General features: G+C 41.0%; 1 protein-coding gene across 2 annotated transcripts in view; it reads right to left on the bottom strand.

Moving 5' to 3' along the window:
• LOC140911634 (uncharacterized) overlaps positions 1-26,283 on the bottom strand; it is a 117,890-nt gene that overhangs the window by 37,351 nt on the left and 54,256 nt on the right. For both annotated transcript variants that reach the window (XM_073345074.1, XM_073345075.1), the window contains 2 exons: positions 5,669-5,823; positions 4,989-5,066 (listed from right to left, as the gene is read on the bottom strand). In XM_073345074.1, the coding sequence (XP_073201175.1) occupies positions 4,989-5,066; positions 5,669-5,823 (233 nt within the window). The remainder of the gene's footprint in view (positions 1-4,988; positions 5,067-5,668; positions 5,824-26,283) is intronic.

The following is a 26,283-nucleotide window of genomic DNA, read 5'->3' as shown; positions in this document are numbered from 1 at the left end:
GGAAAGTGGTGAAGCAGCAGAGGGTGTGAGTAGGAGGGATTGCAAAGAAACTTTAATTACAGGATATAGATCCTGGCTGGCTTATAACTAAACATTTTGTTGCCCTAGGCAACCACCTGTTCGCAGTGTCTAAGACATCCAGCCTTAGATGTACAGGCACTGCACCTAGAATGCTGTAGACAAATACTCAGTGAGACAACTCCTGCTATGACTGTGAAAACTAGTTTGTTCTGTGAAATCAATGGGACCTGCAGAACTCTAGGCACTTACAAAAAGGGGTTTGGTTTTCAATGTGGATTTTAGGTGCAAAACTTTAGGCACCCAAATTCAAACATTTTGGACAAGGATCCTCTTAAAACTATTATTAAAGATACTGCTGTCACTCTGCAAGTCTGAAAGAGACTATTATTGGGATTGTATGTTTACTCTTATTACAAATATTTGCCTTTAGCATCTCCACCAACAGTTGGGCTAGAGGCTTTTGAAACTACATCAAAAAATGTCTCTTAGCAGCTGAATTACACCTATTTCTTTAAAAACCCCAAAATTCTATATACCATGAGCTCAGTTCTTCCCTCAGAAATAGTCTGTAGAGCCAGAGCCTCATCATTGTAAATCAGGATAGTTCCACTGATTTCAATCCACACAAGCTAAGGATATGGTCCATTATGCACAACTCTGATTGACTGCACTTATGTCCTGTGTTTTAATATGTGCTGTTTTAGTCTAATTGACAGGACTGTGAGATACCAAGAAAGAAAGGGTACATGAAGGCTTAGCAATTTATTGTTTAAAGGCATTTTATATGTCATTCTAAGTATGAATGCAGTCAGGCAGACTAAAATAACAGACAACATTTAGGCTTCCTGCTAGCTTTGAGACTGCATGATTTATTCATTGAAGGAAATCAAATAGATGGGCAAGGTTTTTTGTGTTTCCATAATTCTAATTCATGCTCATATACTTTGCAGAGCATGTTGAAGATCTCCTCTGTGGCCAATGTGGCAGACAATCACCACCATCTTTTGCTCTCAAAGAAAGCACTTTTTGAAGTCATCTCTCTGAAGACATGCAACATGGAGCACAATTCGTGAATAATGAAAAAAAAAATCAGTATGCATTGAAAATAGAAGCAGCACTGGCATTATGTCTCATCCAATGCTATTTCTTCAGAGTGTCATTTAGGTCATCCTTACTAATAAATAACCCATATGCTGTATTCTCACATGCCCAGTTAACACTGGGCTTCAAATTGCTGAAAACTGACGCAATGTGACCATTGCTGGCAATTCTTAGAAAAAGTCTCTACTCTGAGTGCAAATTGCCATAAACTTTTAAGAAATCATCTTTTGTGAGCTAAGGATCTTGTGCAATAGAAGATACTTTTACAGCCCTGCAAATCTGCAGGTATCTGCTTTATACCCACAGATATCCGTGGACCATGTTTGCGGATCATTGATTGGATGGAGATACAAATTTTGTGTCTGCACAGTGCTTTAGATATCTCTTTTCTGGGTATGATTTTATATCATTTCCTTAAATTTAATGAGATTTACGAGGATCCACACAAAAAAAAACCAAAAAACCCAGTACCAGCAGATCTGTGTCAACTGGTTTTTGCATACTTGAAGCTATCTAAACCAACACTGATTTCATTATGCGGTTTCTTTTGCAAGCAAGCTCAGTGGTAAAGAATTGCAGAGCTGCACTCATTGTGGCCAAACTGTACAGTAGTTTTAGAGCTAAACTTGACTTTAGTGGGACTATATACATTCTGAAAGATAGGCATTTGCTTAATTAACTTCGAATACTCTCTTCATGTATTCGCAAAAAGAAAAGGAGTACTTGTGGCACCTTAGAAACTAACAAATTTATTTGAGCATAAGCTTTCGTGAGCTACAGCTCACTTCATGCATCCGATGAAAGCTTATGCGCAAATAAATTTGTTAGTCTCTAAGGTGCCACAAGTACTCCTTCTCTTTTTGCGAATACAGACTAACACGGCTGCTACTCTGAACCTTCCTGTATTCTGATTTCTTTTGACGAATGAACATGCCAAAGGCTTGATGTATAGGCCACCTTATAGTTACCCCCCCTTATACTGTTCCACAGTAATAATACTGCTAGAAGTGTGCTCAGCACACAAAATGAAAACAGTCCTTGTCAATAAGAACTGACTATCTGAAAGACAAACACAGAAAAGATGGGATATTATGGGATGCTTGGAGGAAGGATCCGTTTTGACTTATTATACTGTAATAAGGCTGATCTTCTCCCCAGTTCCCAAAGGACACATTGCCACTTCCAGAGCTCATTGACTATTTCCTCTCTGGTAAACAGGGTATGTCTCTGGGAGATGTCCATGACAAACCCTCTCCCTAAAGATTTTCAACTCCATCTGAATTCTTTGGGTCAAAAATTAAAACATAGGTGCTTAGAACTCGACTTCTAAAATCACATTTAGAGTCCTAAATACTGTAAGTGACCTGACTTTCAGGGGCAATGAGTACCCACAATTCCCACTAATTTTAATGAGACTCTGCACTCAGTATTTCTGGAGCTCAGGACAATAAATTCCGGTGCCTCAACATGCCCAGATTTAGGCAGCTACATTTGAAAAGTTTGGCCTTTATTTCCACAGCTTCTCTCCTGCTGGTCCAACATGCTTCAATTCTATAACTGAGAAAAGCTTGATTGTGCCTTTTTCCTATGCAGCTAAACAGTGGAGTAAGGCTCCCCCTTCATGCCTGCATAGTACTCTCCCAGGTTGCCCTTTCAAGTGTGAGGGGATAGTAGAGGCTGTGAACCCAAATTCACAGAGGAGCCATGACTCTGTGCCCAAATTCTAGTCATTGTTGCATGAGGGAGCAAGTATGTTGCACCTCAGAAAGGAGTGAAGTAAATTACTCCCTGCCTGCAGGTGCAAGAGAGGAGTCTAGGGAGCCACTGAATCACAATTTCTTCAGGAAAGCGGCAAAGAGTCCTGTGGCACCTTATAGACTAACAGACGTATTGGAGCATAAGCTTTCATGGGCGAATACCCACTTCATCGGATGCAATACGTCTGTTAGTCTATAAGGTGCCACAGGACTCTTTGCCGCTTTTACAGATCCAGACTAATACGGCTACCCCTCTGATACTTAATTTCTTCATGGCGTTTTTCCTGGACACGGTGCTGCTATGCAATGCCCCAAATTTAGGACAGAGGTTCAGCATAGCTTTTAGGTGGAAAACAATATCCACTTGACTTGCCATTTAATTTCTTTATGCAAATTCATACTCTAAAGAGCTAGGACTCAGTCTCAGGCCCCAGATCCAGTGGCTTTGCAAAAAATCAGTCCATCAGATTTTCAGCCACTGCAGTTGATGGTTACAGGTGGCATAGCTTAAGGCAGCACTGAGACTGCTCTAAGTTATGCCAGGGCCATTTGAGTGCCCAGGATCGGTGAGAAGAAAGTGACCATGGGGCTACCTTTCCACTCTTTCCTTCATCAAACTGCACATACTGTAAACTCACTTTTCACAGTTCAGGACTGAGCCCTTAGACTTCACCCAAAAAAATCTGAGTGGCTGCCTGAGTTATTATGTTGTCTGCCTCCTGATTAGTCAAACCAAGTTTCTACCTAAAAATCAGTTCCAACACAATTCAGCAGAAACCTACATAAACATCTCGGTTGACTTCATTCACCATGTTGTTTTCATTTCTTCCCTGAGCAAAACATCGGAGGAATTAGAACTACCCACAGATTGCAAATAAAACCATAGGTATCAGCTGGTTGGGTTTATTCATCCTCTGAGTCATGCTTATTAGCAATAACAAATGGAATGTCAGAAACACAATAAAACTAGATTTTCATGTTCATCATAAAACATGAAAACAATTGGATGTATTAGAAGGACATCCAATAACAAGCGAGCAAGACCGTCTCAGAGTACCTCTTTGTCTGGGTAGGGAAAAAACTATCACAATTCATGCCCCGGATCTTTTTTATTTATTGCTTGCACAGCCAAGATATGCTTTTATCGCTCGGTGGCACATGTCTTATTATACCTTATTGCTGAAATAGGTAATGTAAAAAAATGATTTTTCATTAGCTGCAATGGGTTCCCAACAGATTTATTATCTATTCCTAACCTTTATTTTTAATTACAAATTTTTAGCAAAGAGTCTGTATTCAGAAAGTTATTTACAGAATTATCCCATTACCTCTCACTCCTTCACAAAATGATGTGCTACCTCCTACATACTTCATGTTCACTCCGATGCTTACTTAAAGCTTACTATGAAATCTCCTCTTATTTCCTTTCAATCTACTGCTATCAAAGGGCTTGAGCATGATGCCCAATACATATTCTCACACAACAAAACTTTGTTAGCTTTGAGTTAAGGTTGTTAGACTGCGTATAAACCAACACAAATTCTGTAAAGCACACAAAGAAGCAATTCCGTCATTCAGTCTCTCTTCCATGCTCCATTCATCAGCTCCCCTTCTCAACCCTGTTATTTCCCTTACATTCCTTACAGCCCATAAATTTCCACCCTCATCCTGAACAAAAACCCCAAGTAGACCTATGTCTTAAATCTAAGAGTATGATTATTGGTTATATGTTCAGGTATTTTTACATATGTTGTAACTGGTATTGTGTTGGTGCATTGTTTTCAGGTGGTTTGAACATATACCATATAAATATGGTCAGAGTTAAGGTTGCATTTTGATTTTTCAGGATGAGCATAGCAGGAAGTGCAAGGAGGGTAGGTGAGCCACTGTAGTGAATGGATACAAGGGAAATAACCATTCTTAACTCTGACCCATGTCAGGTGACTAGGACCAGTCTCTTTACTAGCACTCCTGTGTGTTGCATCTTTATTAAAACTATGTTGCCAGAAGAGAAACAACTCTGAGCTATTAACAAACCAAAGAATAATAGCATAACTACCACAAAATGCTAATATCTCAATGCAGGATTATTGTGTGAATATAAATTACCTTTTCCCATGCTTTTCAACCACGGCATTTATAGCATCATCTGTCAGCTGGCATCCATTAGCAGAAAGGCCCTGGAGGCTGAAATGTAAAATGATAGTTATTTCTCTATATTTAAAAAAATCATCCCTAGTTTAAATCCATCAGCTTCAAAGAAGTTACACCACACTTGTATTTGTCCTGTTGCCCTTCTGACACTTAGGAGACATAAAGGGGCTGGAAACTGGCTGCATCTGTCCAGCAGAAAAATTCCATCTCAGAGGAACTCCCAAATTATACAAGTGTGTTGGCTCCAGTCCCTGTGCCTACTGTCTCCTCCTTCGCCCCCAATGCAGGGAGCAGTCAGGGACTTTTTGGAGCCAGGCAGGGAGGGGTCCATGGCAGAGCTCTGTTCTGTTACACCTATAGTGCCTGCATCAGTGGCACACGTTAGAGCTGCTAGGAAGAATCTCTAACTCTACCAAGGTTGTGGCTTGACCTGGGAACCAGAGCTGGAACCCACTCCTGGCCCCCTTCAGTTCCTCCCCACTGAGCAGAGCTTTGGCACAGAAGTGAATCATGCCCAATGAATACAATTGATCTTTTTCATTACTTTGCACAGATAAGCAGATCCACAGGAGAAATGTATACCTATTGCTGTAAAACAAGCAGGTGGAAAAGTGGGGAGGTGTTAAGTGTTTTACCTTAAAGAAGCTTCTGCTAGAGCAATGACCCCTAAATCAGTAGCCCCTGTCCAGCTTATATCCACGGATATCAGCTGGCTGCAAAAGGTGCTTGCATGGAGAAGAATTGTGTCCCCTCGCAATCTAGGACCACTGCAGCTTGTTATGTTCAATTCCTGGGTGAACAAAGAATAAAATAACTGCAGTGCAGAACAACTTTAAATAATGACTACAGCTTGTAGAAGTTTGCCTTCCAAATGACGAACTGGGTACAGTCTCTGTCTTCTTTCATTGTTATTTTTCCATATACCTTCTCATTTTCATATATTCTTACACATACACACACACACACAGACTATTATATTGAGGGCCAGGTTTTTAATGGGCCTCTAACAGAGCCCCTGCAATATACAAGGAGCATGCATTTGCAAACATAACTGTGGACTTTTGCAGGTGGGAATGGATGCCCCCAACATACTGTTGGTAAGTCTTTAGGGTCCACCTTGGCTACTCAGGGTTCAACTCCATAAGGTATGGAGCACCCAAAATTTTAACTGACAGTGGCTTGCTTTCACTTTACTAACTTCATTGTGAGTTGAAGATATTTAGCATGTTATAGCATACACTCAGTACTTTGCAGGGTTGGTCTCTTAGTGGCCGAGGTCCATACCACTCATTTTTGATTGGCCTGATTTTTTTTAAACAGTGTCTTAAAGAAAAACTATTCCTTTTAAATTACATGCAGAAAAGATCAATTTTTTCTTTAAGTCACCATTATTTAAGAAAAACGATAATGTTGCAGCCTCACAAGGCATAGGTTTATGGATTTTGCTACATACCTTGAGTACTGTCAACCTCAAGTATTCAAAAATCAAGAATCAGGTCCCAAAATAACATGACTGGCTTTAAAATAATGAAATTTTAAAAATAATAAAGTTGGGATTCTTTATATTTGCTTTCTGAGCCTTTAGTGTTCCCATTTTCAAGATTTTCTCAGCAACGAAGATAAACTTACTTTCTTTTTTACATTAGAGCTGACATCTCATTTTTAGCAGGGGCACTCTCTCACTGTCTCAAACAAGAAGACAATACTGGGTAAGAGAAGGAAGAGAGGAGGATCCTGGGACCCTGAAAAAAAGGACCAAAACAAAAAGGGTCCTGGAGTTGTGAAGACACTGGAAGCAGGAATTTCCATGCAGGTGTTTGTTATTTTTCCATAGACCTGTATATCTCTTTTGCTTTGTCTATGAGTAAAGTGTTTAGGAATTGTTTTGTGATAGCTGTCTCTCCCTTGTTTAACTGTCCCATACTCTCTGAAGGATGAAACAGTAATCCAGAGAGTCCACAGTTTCAGTGGAACTCTGAGAAGCGTGCAATTGCTAATGAGAAGGCTTGGGAGGGCAATATTAATTTTAGGACCTGTGCTGTTGGCCTGCAGAGTCCCATATGTGAGGAAGGAGTGTTAGACAGAGGATCTGCATCCCACAAATGTGTCTAGAACTACAGAGTTTATGATAGTGACTGGACTCTGTCCCAAACTAGCCAGCCTAAACTCAGGCGAAATCCAAGGTTTGGGTCTAATATAGTGGTATAGTGGTGAGCATCCGCAAGGGAGAGCTCTATTAGGATTGTAACAATTGTAACATATTCTAACCTAACATTTCTTTTTCTGAGTTTAAGTACTGCTCCAGATTAAACAAATAATTTCAACACATGCTTAAAATTAAGTATGTGCTTAAGTGCTCTGCTGCACTGGGGCCTGGATTCTGCAAGGCTTACATGCATTGATCTCCCATTGACTTCAATGGGAGTGCAAAATCAGGTGTTAAATCTTTCTTTACTGTCATTACATCTCTGTAATCCTTACCAAGAGATATGAACTACATGAAGTTACTAAAGTTCCTGCAATTATCTTTTGAGCTGTAATATGTGTAGTTGTCCTGGAAAATAACATGGTTTTGCCTCTGTTTTATACAACATAAATTTTTTCCATCAACTAACAAATATTATTTAGATTTCCCATTGCAGTTGTTCTCCCCTTCACATTCTGTTCCCTTCATAATTTATTTTTAGGCAGTCAACTTTGAAGTACAGTCACAGTAATAACTGAAAAATAATTGTAAATGCCAAGAGCTTCATGACAGTGGATCCATTGACTGAGTGCCACAAGTAATTCCTGTAGAACCTTCTGAAGTGAAAAGGAAAATCCACTTCTTGTCATGGGACCCCTGATTGTCATTTAGTTGCCCCTTTTTCGAACCAAGTGGCTTGTCAAATTTTGGGAGCTTTGTCTTCCAGTAGGGGGTAGAAACTGATGATCAAGTCTGGTATTTTCTTTGATGCAATTTTGTTTATTTACAAGGAATGTGCCAGTCTTTGCTTCTCTGAACATAGGAGGAACCAGAAACAAAAGACTATTATTTTAGCTTATAGCTCCAACTCTCTTTAGTCAACCCCAGACCCCAAATACACACTCTCTCTCTAGTGTTTTCCAGGGTCATACACCGTGCTCACAGACAGCTGCTTGGCTTTCTTGCATTTTGGCTATCTCTCTCAGTTTTTGTGTTTTCACCCCAGTTAGTATTTTTCACACATAGACAAACATGGAATGGTAGGAATAGAGAGGTCATGGAAGGAGCACCCCTTAAGGCCACAACAACAGCAGCTGATAAAAACAGATAGATGTATCATTTTATCGTTCCAGTCACAGAGGAAAGGGAAAGACAAGTTTCAAAACTCCCTTCCCTTTGTCCCATAAAAATATTTAACAACACATGTTTATTGGCATTCATCTTTGCAACACCTCAGCACAACACCGCCCTCCAGCCCAGCCACAGTGAATATGGCCCACCACGGGCAAGGGGTGGAAGGAATTTCAATTTCATGAAGCAATACAATTTTGGTCCCTGGTCCACAAATACCAGTAGAGGGCAATGAATATTGGCACTGTTTTCCACAGGCAGTGGTGCTTTTGGCAGATAACTCACTCCTGAGGGTAACAAAAGCACAGAGAGCTGCTACTGACATCCTGAAGCTGCCCAGGCCCATATGCTGCTAGCCTGTTTACTGCAATGGTACCTGCTGAACTCATGGAGTGGCACAGGAAAGTGTCCCACATGGAGGAAAACATAAGGCAGCCAACCCCAGAAACTGTTGGAAGAAAACTGCAGAGTATCTTCACAAAAGTTGAGTAAAATAATGATAAGTTAATACCTGTGTCTTGTTAACTTGGGGATGGGCTGAAGGCATCTTTAAATTTGAACATTGTAAGGAAAAATTGCATGCACACACTTACCCGAGTTTCCTTTCCTGTCATTGGGCTGGTCCAGGCTTGGCTGCTGGAACTGGCTGCACTGTGGTGGAGTCTCAAACAGGTCGTGGCTTCTGACATGGCTAGTGCCCCCCACCCTCCCAATCTTCTCCCTGTTCACTACAGGAATCTCTGTCTTGAGCTCCTCCAAGGTATCCATGGTGATCTGCAGGGTGTTGGTGGGGGGTCTCCAAGTATGGCAAGCAGTAGTAAAAGCAGCAGGTCTGCGGCTCAACACCAGATAGTTTTTTGGCCTTCCTGACCTCGTCTTATGCCTAGCACATCCTTAGTCTGAGTGGCACTACTACTGATCACAGTTGCCAACTTTCATGCGGTAAATAGGCACCCAGACTTTCACAATATGCCAAAAATCAAGCTAATCTCATTTCAAAACAAGGCCAAAACAAGCCAATCCCTTAGGACCCCATCACTGTATGTGACTAGATCCCGCCGGCGTGCTGTCTGGGACTGTGGTGGGCCACTGTGCACCCCTGACTCTTTCCGCCCCGTTGCCCCTGCTTGCCCTCATTTGCTGGGAGCCAATCAAAAAAAAAGCAGCAACAAGCTACAACAAGCAACAAGCCAAACAAGCAACAAGCTACATGCCAAAAACTAGCCAATGAGCAACTCACAAGCCAATTAAGCCAAAAACAAGCCCAATTTCTGCATTTTTTCCACAGGTTTGGCATGTCTGCTGCTGATCTTTATCATACCCCTTTGCCTGCATTTCCCATTCAATGTTTTCATAGATGTCCATGTTTCTCCGGCTAGTCTGTAGCTGTGCTTGCACAACCTCTTCTCCTCACAGTCCCTGGAGAGCCCATAATTCATGTCTACTCCAGGCCGGAGCATGTCTAGTGCATGGAGCTGGCATGGTTGGTTGGGCAGTTGCACATAGCAAGGGAGAATTGCTAGATGTGCAAGTGGGCAATCAGCAAAAGGAATTTCAAAAATACACAGGAAGTTTTAACATGGGGAGAGACTTCCAGTCTCCATGACCCCAGGGCAGTTTAGTTTCCAACTGTGACCCAAGCAGTCACTGTTGCAGGGAATGAGGCATTGTGGGACAACTGCTGAAGGACCGTTAGAGTCAACATAGGTCATGCAGTGTCTACACTTGCACCTTATTGACCTCAGGAGATGAGCCATGGCTTCACGCCATTCCAGGAGGTGGTTTTACTACTTTGCTGTAACAAAGCCATTATGTTAGCCGGTGATAAATTTGAGCATAGATAAACACACAAGTAGGTCGATGCAAGGCAACCTATGTTCACCTATCTGTAGTATACTCCAGGCCTAAGGGACAATCCATCTCCCCCTGAAGTCAATAGGAGCCTTTCCATTCACTTCTCTAGGAGCTGGATTGGGTCCTAAATGCAATTACATTAAATTGACAAAAAGCAGAAGTTTCAGAAAACTAAAAAAAAATCATAGCCTAATTTCACAAAATATAGATTTCTCAACAAAATGGCAATATTACTTATTATTGCCATTTTCTTGTACTTTAAAATAAATCAAAACCTTCTGAATGCAAATAAATATGTTCAGTGACTTGCTTTAGAAGAGTAGACTTGGTTCTGTTAATTAATCTTAAACTCGTGGGAAAGGGTATGTAATTAAATAACTATTACACAAAAGGTGAATTACTACAGAAATTAACTGAATTATTTCCAGCAGTCTCATCGAATGGCATAAAATATCAGAACACAATGTTTTCATTATGCAATACATGGCAGCAGTCCGGCAATACTTCTGTCTCTGAAGAAGACTATTCATTTCATATCAGCTGACCTTTTATTTACTAGTCGCTATTTTGGGAGAATAGTTTTAGTTGTTTATATGTTTGTTTCTGAAGGATTTATTTATATTATTGAGATGATGCATGGTACAGTGTATCTATTTTATGGATCCAAATTTTCCTGATTTTATATATATATATATATATATATATATATATATATATATATATATATATATATATATATATATATATATAATTGAAATGATTGAGGAAATGTGTTCCTTCAGAATATATAGTATTATTGATAAACTGAAGTGGGAAGAATAAGTTGTATAGATCACTCTGAAACCATATCCTTAAGGGCCAAAATTTCAAAACTCAGAAGCTTGACACAAACATATATTCAAGTTTTTCATGTGAGTATATAAACACTTGCCCATGTAGATATTCTGTATTCCCATTGGCATCAGGGCCAGGATTTCACGCCCTTTCCAAGTGCAAATGCCCTATCTGTACAAGAAAATATGGTACAAGGAAAGTGTACACTTTTGCAGGTTAAATCAGAGCTTATATTAGAAAGTCTGGCATGTGAGACAGCAATCCATACAAAAAGCAAAAATACATTCTGTGCACAGGCAAGTGACAGTTATTCATTCACAGATCCATAGAAAATGCCAGAAGGGACAATTGTGATCATCTAGTCCGACTTCCTGCATAACAGAGGCCATAGGACTTCTCTGAATCAACTTCTGTTTGACGGAGTAGTCTCTTTTAGAAAAGCATCCAGCCTTATCTGAAAATGTCCAGTGATGGAGAATCCACCACCATCCTGGGTAAATTGTTCCAGTGGCTAAGACCCTCACTGTTAAAAATATGCATCTTATTTCCAGTCTGAATTTGTCTAGCTTCACCTTTCAGCCATTGGATCTTGTTATATCTGTGTCTGCTAAATTGAAGAGCCCATTAGCAAAGTTTTATTCCCCAGGTAGACCCTTATAGGATATGTCTACTCAGCATTTTGCAGCCGACGGGAGTGAGCCTCCCAGCCTGGATCAATAGATTTGAGCTCGGGGGGGCTCGCACTAGCACTCGAAAAACAGCTGTACCAGGCAGCACTTGAAAGTTGTAGCTCAGGCTAGAGCTCAGGCTCTAAAGCCGAAGGAGTGGGGTGGACTTCAGAGCCCAACTCCAGCCCAAACCACAACTTCCAAGTGCTGTCTACACAGCTATTTTTAGAGCACCAGTGTGAGCCCCACTAACTCGAGTTTGTCAACCTGGGCTGGAAGGTTCGCTCCCATGGGCTTCAAAATGTTGTGTAGGTATCCACATAGACTGTGATCAAGTAATCCTTTAACCTTCTCTTTGTAAGCTTATCTGTAAAGTTATCAGTAACAATTTCAGGGTTTCTTCCAGGTCATTGACAAATATGTTAACTAGAGTAGGGCCAAGAATCAATCCCTACAGGACCCCATTAAAACCACACCATTTGATGATTCTCCATTTAGAATTACATTTTGAGACCTGTCAGTTAGCCAGTTTTTAATCCAATCTTTTTAATCTAATGTGTGTCAAGTTCCAAGACTTATTGAAAAATCAACATTAACAGTCCAGATAGCTCCTCAGCCAGTGCTTTTAAAACTCTCAGATGCAAATTATTCAGAGCTGCTAGTTTAAAAATGTCTAATTTTAGTAGATGCTGTTTAACATCTTCCTGAGTTGGAAAGGAATGTTTCATTATCATCTTATGATATGAATATATTTTCTGTCTTCTTCCCAAATACAGAATAGCATTGTTTATTGAACACTTCTGCCTCTTCCCTATTATTACTGACAATTTTACCATTTTCATCTTGTAAGGGACCAATACAATACCATGGTTAGAATGTTTTTTGTTTCTTTAGAACCACAGAACAGACCATTTATAACCAAGTGAAGGACTTTCCTCAGGTCTCCCTACACAAAAAATTGCTGTTTATGGTACAAAATATTTACATATTGTTATGTTTCATGGCATACAAACAGAGTAGTAAAATAAAAAACAAATTCTCTTGCTGGAAGGTTACAACATAACACTACTTTACTTCTGAGAATTCAGAACAATAACACACAAACCCCAAAACAGAGAAAAACAGGCTGCACCCTCAGGCAGAGAGGTGCAGCTCATGCCACCCAGCTTTAAGCTGGCTGTCTGCAAACTTCCTCTGCTTGTACGCTTTGCTCTAGAACCCTTTCGTCTGCAAGCAGGTCCAGGGAACATTTCCCTTCCCCCCTGCTCTTAAAGCAATAGCTTGCAATTCCAACATAGTCCTCAACACATCACACGTATAAACACTAAAATAAATCATGATGTATTAACAACTATGAGCCACAGTACATTACAATGCATGGCGGGGGGGGGGGGGGGGGACAACCATCCCCATATTAAGACTTTTGATGCATCAGAACCAACGTGCCTAATATCTACCAGATCACACATTGGTGAATGTATTAAAATAATTATATGGATTGCTATGTGGATGTGAATACATTGTTACTACAAAAATAAGACACTGCCCAGTAATGCGTTAGGTGTCCCAAAACATGGTTCTCTGTTCCCCCCTGCCCTTTTTTTTTTTTTTTTTTAAAGGAATGAGCTTTTTGTGCCATAGTAAAACAGATCACCACAAAAATTAAGGCCCCTGTTCAACAGTTAGGTGCACGCTGAACTTCAAGCTCACCGTTCATTAAGTTCAACAGAACAGCAAAGACTACATGGCAGTCAGTCTTCTTTCTTACTAGTCTGATGAATCCGTAGCAGCTAGGATAGCGGTATATTCTTCAAGAAATGGATAAGTTTCCTATGTGGAGATGAGCACTGAAATCTTTCAGTTGTGTCAATGGCAGCATTGGTGTAGTGCAGCACACAGTTTTGACGATCATCGGGTGTGACAAATTCTACCTTTTAGCCATGCTGGTCACACAGAGTCGTGGGTTTTGAGATCTTCTTGTGGCCCAGGGAATTTGAAGCAACATAAGTGAGAAGTTAAGGAGAGGCAGCGGGATGCTGCTAGCTTCAGGATCCCTGGGCCAGGACCTGGAGTAATGGGTGGGCCTGCTCCCCCGCCCCACTCACCTTTGGGGAAGTGGCTAGACTCTAGAACTAAGATCTTCCCACCACCCCTCCCTCCCCCTGGAAGAAGGAAAATATGGACAGTGACATGGCCAGAGGGCTAAGTGAAGGCGAAGATACTGCAATACTGAGACTGAGTCAGGTTTGCAGGCGACAGGTGACAGGTTAGGCACCACCAGGAGGTAGGGTTGGCAACCCTTTAGGATTGTCCTGGAGTCTCCACGAATTAAAGATGAATCTTTAATTAAAGACTATGTCATGTGATGAAACCTTCAGAAATACATCCAACCCAACTTGCCAACCTTACCTGGAAGGCACACCAGCTAGCAGAGCGAAGCCCTGTGATGGCCAGCAGGAGGTGCCGCATTGGTGAGTGAACCCCATGACAGTGGCATAGTAACTATTATATTCAAAATGTTTCTCTGTTATCAAACATAGCCTCTATGTTAAAAAGCATAACAAGAACATACAACACTTGCATACACAATGCAAACCACTTCCATGACACTGAGGTGTGATACTCATTCACACTAAGGCCCCTTTACATTGCTCTGGTCCCCTTTACACTGCGAAGTAATGAATGAGAATCAAGTCCTCATTTTTTTAATCCACACTTGCATTTTTTCCTCTGGTTACCATGACTACCCTGAGACTTTAACTGGAAATTGTCATTCTATAAGAGCCCTGAGGATGATGATTGTCTAAACCATCAGTTTTATCAGTAATTTAGGATGGCCAAAGTATTGGCATTAGACACATTGGCCCTGATTATCCTCCCATTTACATTTGTGCAAAGCAAGAGTAATCCCATGAGATATTTAAAAAAAACAAATATATCACTCCATTCTCTACCTTATGCAATATCTTGCTACTCAGACAGCAGACCTAACTAGATTTTTGGTTTCCAAAAATATATTTATCTTTGACTTAAACTCATTTAACTATCTGCTTCCACATCACCATATGATAGAAAGTTCAAATCTAACAACTCCCTCAAAGAAGCAGCTTGCCCCTCATCTCTAGCCTGCACCTTTCCTTCTGGAAATACTAGTTGTTACACTTTTTTCTTGTAGGTACCATATAGGTCTCCACTCTTTGTGTGACCCTTGCAGATTCCTGAAAACCACAAAAAGTTCACATCGTCACCTTCTTTGTTAACTCCTGAAAACTTTTAAAAAATATTCAAGGCAAAAATTATACATTTTGTAGCCTGGTGGATAAAATGATTTCCTTGAATTTAAGACACTGAGAGTAAAATCCTGGTTCCTCTGAAGCTGATGGCAAAATTTCCACAGACTTCATTGGAGATAGGATTTTACACTGTCCCAAACCTACTAGGGTTGCATTTTTATTCAATAAGTGTCTTCTCTTTGCTATGAGCATTCAAAAATATACTGCATCTGATTAAAAGTTTTCACTAGCTCTTTGAAGAAAATTAAAATACATGGAATTATTAGGAATAATTTTCAAGAAGACCACATACGTTTGCATCTTGAAATAAAGATGGAATATCCTCTGCTATGCTTGTATAAAAAATATTATGTCATATTTATGGGGTAATATGGGCTCCCTCTGGTGGTTATTTTTCACTTGCATTTTTCATTTTCCCTCACAAAAATACTGAGCATCCTTTAGGAATAAGTGGACTCCCTTGGTAAAGACAATTATAGAATCAAATCCTAGCAAGATAGTGTTTTTTATTATAAAATATATTATTCAGATCTATTTTTCCTTTATCTTTTATTTTTAAAAAATCATCATCAGAGCATTAATAATTAACAGGTGCAAAAACAGCCCATCTATATAAAGTTGTACTATATGATTTTTATATATAATCAGACATGTTAGAAAAACTTGACTCATTTAAACTAAAGTCAATAGGGTATATTAAATCTGTAAGTATAAGGCAGCTCCAAAAAAAGCTGTTTGATACTATTTTTCCTGCTTCATTCAATGCACAAGATGCATAGTCAATATTTTGTTTTGTCCTTGTTCAATGTGTGACTCCCAAGCCTTATTCACTGCACACTATCCAAACCCTGTTCTGAAGACAGAATTCATTTCCTTATGAACTTCTCTTTGGTTCTCATCACTATAATATGAGTGCTTCACAAACATTAATTTATTTATTTTCACAACATCCCTATGAGGTGAGAAGTGATGTCAGGCGCTGCCTCCCAGTAATCAGGCCTAGTGGTTGGTGTGGCTGTTGAAGCTGGGTGTAGGGTCAGGACTAGGCCAACAATGACATTGGAAGTGAGATCCAGGGACAGGCCAGGGTCAAAACTGAGATCAGAGTCCGTCGTCAAACCAGAATCAGTATCATAGCCAGAGTCCACATGCAAACCAGTGGTCGAAGCTGGGTGTTCAAAGTACAGGAACAAGCCAAGTCAATAGAAAGACAATGCAGAGACCATTGAGATTGAGATGGAAATAGGAGACAGACTTTGTTGAAAGTCTCGAGTTAAGGATAAAAGAGGTAAAAAAACAAGGGTAATGTCATAATAGGGGTCTACTACAGACCACCTAACTAACCAGGGAGAAGAGGTGGACGAGGCTTTTTTTTTTTTAAACAACTAACAATCATCCAAAGTACAGGACTTAGTGGTGATGGGGGACAACTATCCAGACATCTCTTGGAAAAATAACACAGCAGAGCACAGATTATCCAACAAGTTATTGGATGGTATTGGAGACCATTTTTTTCATTTCAGAAGGTGGAGAAAGCTACTTGGGAAAAGCCTGTTCTAGATTTGATTTTGACAAATAGGGAGGAACTAGTTGAGAATTTGAAAATAGAAGGCAGCTTGGGTGAAAGTGATTAGGAAATGGTAGAGTTCATAATTCTAAGGAATGATAGGAGGTAAAAGAGGAAAATAAAGATAATGGATTTCAAGAAGGCAGTCTTTAGCAAACTCAGTGAGTCAACAGGCCAGATCCAATGGGAAGCAAGTCTAAGGGGCAAAAACAGTTCAAGAGAGTTGGCGGTTTTTCAAAGAGACATTATTAAGGCCACAAGAGCAAACTATCCCACTGCATAAGAAAGATAAGAAACATGGCAAGAGACCATCCTGGCTTAAGCAGGAGATCTTCAATGATCTGAAACTCAAAAAAAAAGTCCTACAAAAAGTGGAAATTGGTCAAATTACAAAGGATGACTATGAACAAATAACACAAGTATGTAGGGACAAAATTAGAAAGACCAAGCCACAAAATGAGATTAAACTAGCCAGAGACATAAAAGGTAACAAGAAAACGCTCTACAAACACATTAGAAGCAACAGGAAGACCAAAGACAGGGCAGGCCCATTACTCAGTAATGGCGGTGGTGGTGGGGAAACAATAACAGAAAATGTGGAAATCAAACAAGTGCTAAATGATGTTTTTGTTTCAGTTTTCACCAAAAAGGTTAGTAGCGATTGGACACCTAACATAGTGAATGCCAGTGAAAATGAGGTAGGAGCAGAAGCTTAAATAGGGAAAGAACCAGTTAAAATTACTTAGACACGTTAGATGGCTTCAAGTCACCAGGGCCTGATGAAATGCATCCCAGAATACTCAAAGAGCTGACTGAGGAGATATCTGAGCCATTAGCGATTATCTTTTAAAAGTCATGGAAGACGGGAGAGATTCCAGAGAACTAGAAAATGGCAAATATAGTGTCCATCTACACAAAAGGGAAATAAGGACAACCTAGGGAATTATAGATCAGTCAGCTTAACTTCAGGACCCAGAAAGATAATGGAGCAAATAACTAAGCAATCAATTTGCAAACACCTAGAAGATAATAAGGTGATAAGTAACAGTCAGCATGGATTTGTCAAGAACAAATCATGCCAAACAAACCTAATAGCCTTCTTTGACAGGGTAACAAGCCTTGTGGATAGGGGGGACGCGGTAGATGTGATATATCTTGACATTAGCTTTTTATACTGTCTCGCATAACCTTCTCATAAACAAACTAGGGAAATACAACCTAGATGGAGCTACTATAGGTGGGTACATAACTGGTTGGAAAACCATTCCGGAGAGAAGTATCAGTGGTTCACAGTCAAGCTAGAAAGGCATAACGAGTGGGGTCCCACAGGGATCAGGTCTGGGTCTGGTTCTGTTCAATATCTTCATCAATGATTTATATAATGGCACCGAGAGTACACTTATAACATTTGCAGATGATACCAAGCTGGAAGGGGTTGCAAGTGCTTTGGAAGATAGGAGTAAAATTCAAAATGATCTGGACAAACTGGTCTAAAGTAATGGTCTAAAGTAAACAGGATGAAATTCAATAAGGACAAATGCAAAGTACTCCACTTAAGAAGGAACAATCAGTTGCACTGCATAGGAAGAAGTACTGCAGAAAGGGATCTGGGGGTCATAGTGGATCATAAGCAGGAGCATTGTAAGCAAGACACAAGAAGTAGTTCTTCCACTCTACTCCGTGCTGATTAGGCCTCAACTGGAGTATTGTGGCCAGCTCTAGGTGCCACATTTCAGGAAAGATGTGGACAAACTGGAAAAAGTCCAGAGAAGAGCAACAAAAATGATTAAAGGTCTAGAAAACATGACCTATGAGGAAAGATTGGCAGAAGCTATAAAAGGCCCTGGAAGGTCCTCCATTTTGCCTCTTCCCTGGACTATGGACTTATACTAATGGAAGCATTCTAACCAAGGGACTGAGGACCTTCCAATGATTTGGAAGCAACCAGAGACTTGACATAAACCAGCAGTTTATTCCATCACTGCTACAAGCCTGAACCAAGAACTTTGCAATTGTTGTATGTATTTGATTCCTTTAACCAATTTTAACTCTCACCTTTCTTTCTTTCTTTTTAGAACTAAACCTTTAGATATTAGATATTAAAGGATTGGCAACAGCATGATTATTGGGTAAGATATGAGTTATATATTGACCCCGGTATGTAGCTGGTTCTTTAGGATCAGAAGAACCTTTTGTTTGATGAAACTGGTTTGAAATAACCACTCATCATTAAGTCTAGTGTCTGGGTACTGAATCCAGGACTGGAATCTTGAAGGAGGCTGCATGTCTGACTTCTTGTTAGCCAGTGTGATGAGACAGAAGTTTACTTCTGTTGCTGGTGTGGTTTATCTCATGAAAGAATAACCATCAGTTTTGGGTGTGTCTGCCCTATTTCTCAGCAGTTTGTCATGAATTTGGTATTCTCAGTTTTGACCCACAGAGGCATGGTGACACCTTGCCAAGCATAGTTCCAGGATGTGGGTTTTTTTCGAATTGCGTTGTTAAACATATCACTGTACGGAAACTTCAATAGAGGTATGTATTTTGTATTCTTTGATAACAACTGCAAAGTGACCTAGGCAGTACCTTAATACCAACATATTGAATAATTTGTAAATTGATGGACCAAAGTTTAAAAGGGGCTTCAATCCTGACACTAATTTTGTGAGAGTAATCAATTGCAAGTACTAATTATGGCATTCAAATGTGAAGTTATCTGACTGCACCAGCAAATCATGCAATTAGATGCCTAAAAGCCATAATTTGCACTCTCAATTATTTGCATTATCAACTGATTGCACTTGCAACATGGGAGATGGGTTTTTAAACTTTGGACCCAAAGTTTTATTAATCTTCAGTGCAAATTATGGCATTTAGACATTAATTCCTGTAGATACCCATTTTTATTAGTCCCACTTCCAAGCATTTGGGACTTCGATGGGTCTTCAGACTAGGAGCCAAGTGAACCAGTGAACTCAGTGAGGGGGGTTTGGTTGCTAGCTCCCAATACCAAAAGAAAGGGGAAGGATCGATGGGAAATCGGGAACCGCAGACTGACTGTCCCCAGGAACAATGGGGAGAGCCTAATCCTGGCTCTGCCACTCATTCTTTGAGCTTGATTCTCCTACCACTTACAGTGGTGTAAATTAGGAGTAACTCCACTGAAGTTGGTAGAGTTACACTCCACACTAAAGTCAGTATAATTACAATTGTGAGATGAATCAGGACCACTGTTTGGCCTCATACAAGTCATTTTACCTCTATGTCTCCACTATAAAACTGAGATAATACTTTACAAGGACATTGTGTAGATTAATTGATGTTTGTAGACTGCTTTTACAATGTAAAGCACTATACAAATACTAAAAACGATCATTATTCCAATGTGGTAAAGATGGAGTATTACTAAACCAACAGAACAGAAATCTAACCAACTAGGACGTCAAACATTCCCACCTGAGGAAAGTAGATTTCAGATTCTTACTTTACAGAATGAATACAAATACTATAAGCCTATTACAGCTTCCTAGTATTTGAAGTAGTCGTCCCCTTTTAAAAGCCTATGTGGCTCCTTTTGTACTACCACACATGGCTGTGGTAAATGTCAGCGAGGGAATGGTCCTGCTATTGTGGGGAACTTTCCTGGCTTCTGCACTACCCCGGTGAAATGGGCTAGCAGAAGGATCTGAGTCCTCGCTCCCACTTCTTTACCCAGAGGCCTGCCTGCCCTCGAGGACTCCCCTTCCACTCTCCTGTCTGGCAGAGTCCTCGTAACGCCAGCAAGGCTGGGCCCAGGATTCCTGGGGGGCTCAACCCCCAACCTTGCTGTGGTCACCTAGGACAGGGGCTAGGGTGTCCCCACTCTGGGGTACTCTCTCTGCACTGGACACTTCCCTGACCCACTGATCATTTTGTACAATTTAAAGCAAATACAATTTATTTAATCAGCAATTAATTTAAAAAAGAATAAGGAAAAATGGGAAAGGTTAAAGGAAAACACATCACCCCGCTCTGTGGCAGGGAACATTACAAACAGTGTCTCTGGAACGACAGGGCAGTTCACAGTTTGTTTCTTGTAGGTCCCAGGCCTCCTTCTCAGGCCCTGGCTGTGCTGCAGGGATGCTGTGGGTTGGACACTTGCTCTGGTGGTGGCCACATACCTCCAGGCTTTGGGTGGTGGGACCCTTCTTCCCAGCATCAGACCCCTGTCGGGTTAAGAACCCCCTCCCGGTCTGCCCTACAAGGACCCTTGGCTGGGGGTGTCTTTCTGCACTGGGCCCTTTGCCCAGGGTCTCCCCTTGGCTGGCCCCAGTTGCTCACCGCACCTGGCTCCAGACTGCTCCAGCTCCACTGTTCTAGCTTCGGCTCCACTCTGCCTCAGCAGTGATGCTGCTGCTGCTCTGCCTCCAGCCCCCTGGGCTGCTTCTTTGACCCCTCTGGCTCTGCGGCTCCAGCCCTCCTCTCAGCGCAGGATCTGCTCTCCCTGGGCTATGTCTCTGGCTCTGTGGCTGCAGCTCTGCTCCCAGCACAGGATCTGCTCCTCAGCTCAGCTTGGGCCCCTTCTTTCTCCTTAGTTCAGCCCCACTCTGTCTGACTCAGGCAATTCCAGCTTACACGGAGGACAGGACCCATGCTGGCCTTCTGATTAGCCTGCCCGCCCTGTCAATCAGGCTGACCTGGAGCATTGGCCTCTCCCCATTGTTCCTGGGGACAGTCAGTCTGAGGTTCCTGATTTCCCATGGACCCTTCCCCTTTCTTTTGGTACTGGGAGCTAGCAACCAAACCCCCCTCACTGAGTTTTAGTAAGGGGACAACAGTCCCCTTACATAAAGCTGCTGTAATCTTTGCCATAAACCATTATGAATTAGAATTTAACTATTTATTGGCAAATCAAAATCTAATAAACATTTTCTTACTAACACTGATCTTATTGTCATTGATGAATATCAGAACCAGTATGTTCTAGACTATGCAATTATGGTTTAATTTACAGGGCACAAAAGTAATGTAAAACTATCAGTATGGCAACTGTTGACCATTTGAGTCACATTCTTGTTTACAGGTTGGATACATACATACTTGATGTTTACAGGTTAAGTACTGTTAATTACATTGTAAATACATTTTATTTTGTGGTTCAAAGGTGAACTACAAAATAAAACAAACAAACAAACAAACAAACACAAAGTTTGTACTCTCTACTTCTCCTTTTTTTCTCCTTTATAATGCATAAGGTCAATCTTAGGCTGGAATTTTCAAAGGAACCTAAGAAAGTTAGCTGCTAAACTGCCATTGAATTCTAGTGGGATTTCAGCACCAAATACCCTTAAACTCCTTTGAAAATTCAAGTCTCAGGGCTTGTCTACACACACATTTAGTCTGCTGCAAGCAAGAGTGTAAATCCACCCCACACTAGCCTGCTGCAGACTAGCTGTCATGTAAATCATGCCGATATGCATTAACAATTCGTTAATGTGCAGTGATCTAGCCTGTTTCAAAGAGGACTAGATCAAAGAGCTTTCAACTAGATCAAAGAGCGTTAATGCATATCAGAGGGATCCATATGGAGAGTTAGTCCTCCTCAGGCTAGTGAGGGTATATTCACATCTCAACTTGTCATGAACTAACTGTTCATGTAGACAAGCCGTTAGTGTTTTTCCAAACAAAAGGATTTTGTTCAGGGATTTGTTACAGCTTGTTTGTATAAACAGAAACATCAGACCTTGATTTTCCTGTTTTTCTGAAGGACCCTTTGTTCTTGAAGAACTGGAAAAGAACTGTGACATCACATTAGGTTGAAACCTGAGCTGCAGCTTTCCCATGACTTAGATGAGGGAAGGAGGGGACATTGAGTCAGACTTCTCTTAAAGTTTTGTTTTAATTAAAACTTCTTTAATTCTAGCTCCTAACATTAAACAGCTGGGATACAAGCTGTCTCTGTGAGAACCCCAATCTCCCCTAAACTGAGGGTTGGGAAAGTTTCAACACATCTGGTGATATCACTATCCCACTTAATTCCCTAGTCTTCTAGAAGGTCCTTTAGCAAAACAAGTGACTCCAACACATGATATTTCTAATATAAAAAACAAGCAGGAAAAAACCCAATAACTTTCCTACAGAGTTCATCTTTAAACAAGGGCACACATTAAATGGCAATTAAATACAATTACCAGGTAATCTGTAGGGATATGCACTGTATTTACTCCATATTCCACAGATATTCCTGAGAATACATAAGTTTATCCATGCAGCTTATTCCATGGGGGGGCACAACGCTTCCCATCCACACTGCACAGAACTGGATCACCAAGAATGCATCTTTGCAGAGGTTTCCTCCCCCTGTCCAGTGAATACTGCTATGGGAAGAGATTACTTGGCCTAGGAAAACTCATTTGTACTGAAGGCACTGATAGATAGTGTTTACATAAGTGGGAAAAAATCAATGTAATGCTTTGGTTATTCTGGATTTGATATTGGTCACATGAATAAAAGCTGTTTCCCCCTCACCCCCAGTGTACTACACTTCCCCCTCTGTCATGTACCAGACAAATATTCTGTTGTCCAGCCAAAAACCCGTAACATCTAGGGGTTATTTAAATGGTAATGTCACATATGGTCTAATCCTTGAAGATGCTCGAAGTTGAGAGTGAGCTCAGAGTTACATAAGGAGCCATAATATTAGTGCCCTAAAAGGTAAGATGATTCCAATATAGTTAAGGGAAGTTGCACTTTAGGGCATGATTCACCACTGCAGCTCTTGAGAAAGTTAATGGACTAAACAATGAAACCTGCAACTTGTTTGTTAAATAAGTTGCTATGGATAAGTGGTAGACTTTCTATTCAGAATATTTTAAATGCGTAGTTAAAATGTTTTGAATTGAAAGGCTTTTATTCAGTTTGAATAGCTAGGCATGTGATACAGAACTGCGCAATTACATGCCATGATAGAAGGATATCCCAAAGTGAGTTTTGCAAACAAAAGGCAGTCAAATAATCTGAAGTATTCAACAGATATCCAACTAATCTACTTATTTCCTGAATACTGTGACCTCGATGACTATTACAAGTTGCTCTTACAGGTGCTGGGAGAGGAAAGAGGGAAAGTTCAAAATAATGGGTCAAATTCTACTCAGTTACACTGCTGCAAAGCCATCAGTAGAGCGCCTAGGGATTTAGACTGGTGTAACTGAAAGCAGAATTTGATTCATTATGCTTAGGAGAACAGTACATATGTTTATGAACTACAATAAGGATCAACAGGATGTGAAAGCACTGCACCTGGGGCTTTTTAATACCTTGATGATAACATTTGTTTTATTTTTTTTTTATTTCCACAGGCCTAGTATTCTATTTTTAAAATGAAAGTTCTCAAATACATTTCTGACAAAATTTGAAATCCACTATTTAACTGAATCTGTATACCAATACACACTGAACAATTAGATCACTAATGATAGCTAGAATGAGAGAAAACAACGAGGAGTCCTTGTGGCACCGAAGAGACTAACACATTTATTTGGGCATAAGCTTTCGTGGGCTAGAACCCACTTCATCAGATGCATGGAGTGGAAAATACAGGCCATTTTTATGGCTGACTTAGAACAATGCTTCCTCAGCTCTCGTCCCCTAATGCCCCTACTCTACTTGCGCTACATTGATGACATCTTCATCATCTGGACCCATGGAAAAGAAGCCCTTGAGGAATTCCACCATGATTTCAACAATTTCCATCCCACCATCAACCTCAGCCTGGTCCAGTCCACACAAGACATCCACTTCCTGGACACTACAGTGCTAATAAGCGATGGTCACATAAACACCATCCTATACCGGAAACCTACTGACCACTATTCCTACCTACATGCCTCCAGCTTTCATCCAGACCCACACCACACGATCCACTGTCTACAGCCAAGCTCTACGATACAACCGCATTTGCTCCAACTCCTCAGACAGAGACAAACACCTACAAGATCTATATCAAGCGTTCTTACAACTACAATACCCACCTGATGAAGTGAAGAAACAGATTGACAGAGCCAGAAGAGTACCCAGAAGTCACCTACTACAGGACAGGCCCAACAAAGAAAATAACAGAACGTCACTAGCCGTCACCTTCAGCCCCCAACTAAAACCTCTCCAACGCATCATCAAGGATCTACAACCTATCCTGAAGGACGACCCATCACTCTCACAGATCTTGGGAGACAGGCGAGTCCTTGCTTACAGACAGCCCCCCAACCTGAAGCAAATACTCACCAGCAACCACACACCACACAACAGAACCACTAACCCAGGAACCTATCCTTGCAACAAAGCCTGTTGCCAACTGTGTCCACATATCTATTCAGGGGACACCATCATAGCGCCTAATCACATCAGCCACACTATCAGAGGCTCGTTCACCTGCACATCTACCAATGTGATATAAGCCATCATGTGCCAGCAATGCCCCTCTGCCATGTACATTGGTCAAACTGGACAGTCTGTACGTAAAAGAATAAATGGACACAAATCAGACGTCAAGAATTATAACATTCAAAAACCAGTTGGAGAACACTTCAGTCTCTTTGGTCACTCCATTACAGACCTAAAAGTTGCAATTCTTCAACAAAAAAACTTCAAAAACAGATTCCAATGAGAGACTGCTGAATTGGAATTAATTTGCAAACTGGATACAATTAATTTAGGCTTGAACAGAGACTGGAAGTGGATGGGTCATTACACAAAGTAAAACTATTTCCCCATGTTTATTCCCCCCCTCCACCCTACACTGTTCCTCAGACGTTCTTGTCAACTGCTGGAAATGGCCCACCTTGATTATCACTACAAAAGGTTCCCACCCCACACACTCTCCTGCTGGTAATAGCTCACCTTACCTGATCACTCTCTTGTTGCAGTGTGTATGGTAACACCCATTGTTTCATGTTCTCTATGTATATAAATCTCCCACTTTATTTTCCACTGAATGCATCCGATGAAGTGAGCTATAGCTCACGAAAGCTTATGCTCAAATAAATTTGTTAGTTTCTCAGGTGCCACAAGTACTCCTTTTCTTTTTATGAATACAGACTAACATGGCTGCTAATCTGAAACTCCAGTTAGTGAGGTGCGTGCAAGGAGCTGAGAGTGAGAGGGCGTGCTGCTGGAGGACTGAGGAGTACAAATGCTATCTGGCATCATGAGGAAGGTCCTGTGGTGAGGATACAGAAGGTGTTGGGAGGAGGCCATGGGGAAGTAGCCCAGGGAGTTGTAGCTGTCACACAGGTGTTACACAGAATACTATAGACAGCTGTGATCCACAGGGCCCTGGGCTGGAACCCAGAGTAGAGGGCGGGTCCAGGTTCCCCCCATCCCCACAACTCCCTGTTGGATACCGAAGGAGTTGACTTGGACTGTGGGTCCCACCAGAGGGGAAGGTCCCTGGCCTGTCCCCCGACCCACTAGGTGGGCCAACAGAGACTGTGGGGATTGTTCTCCTTCCTTTTCCCCATGCTGGCCAGTGATGAGGTTATCTGAGTGAACGGCAGATTTGAGCCACAAAAGTGGCGAAACTGAGGGCTACTGTGAATCTCTGAGGCAAACAAAATCCGCCAATAAGCACAGGACCCACCAAGGTAGCGGAGGAACTTTGTCACAGTAAAAAAAGAAGAAATGAAATAAACTTGCTAATGTTTGTTTCCATTCACCACTTCTCACTTTGTTTACAGTGGTGAAT

Source organism: Lepidochelys kempii, chromosome 5 (genome assembly GCF_965140265.1).
Source record: "Lepidochelys kempii isolate rLepKem1 chromosome 5, rLepKem1.hap2, whole genome shotgun sequence".
In the NCBI taxonomy this organism is placed as follows: Eukaryota; Metazoa; Chordata; order Testudines; family Cheloniidae; genus Lepidochelys; species Lepidochelys kempii.
Note: the sequence above shows the minus strand (reverse complement) of the source record. Positions and strands in the feature narration are given on the sequence as shown.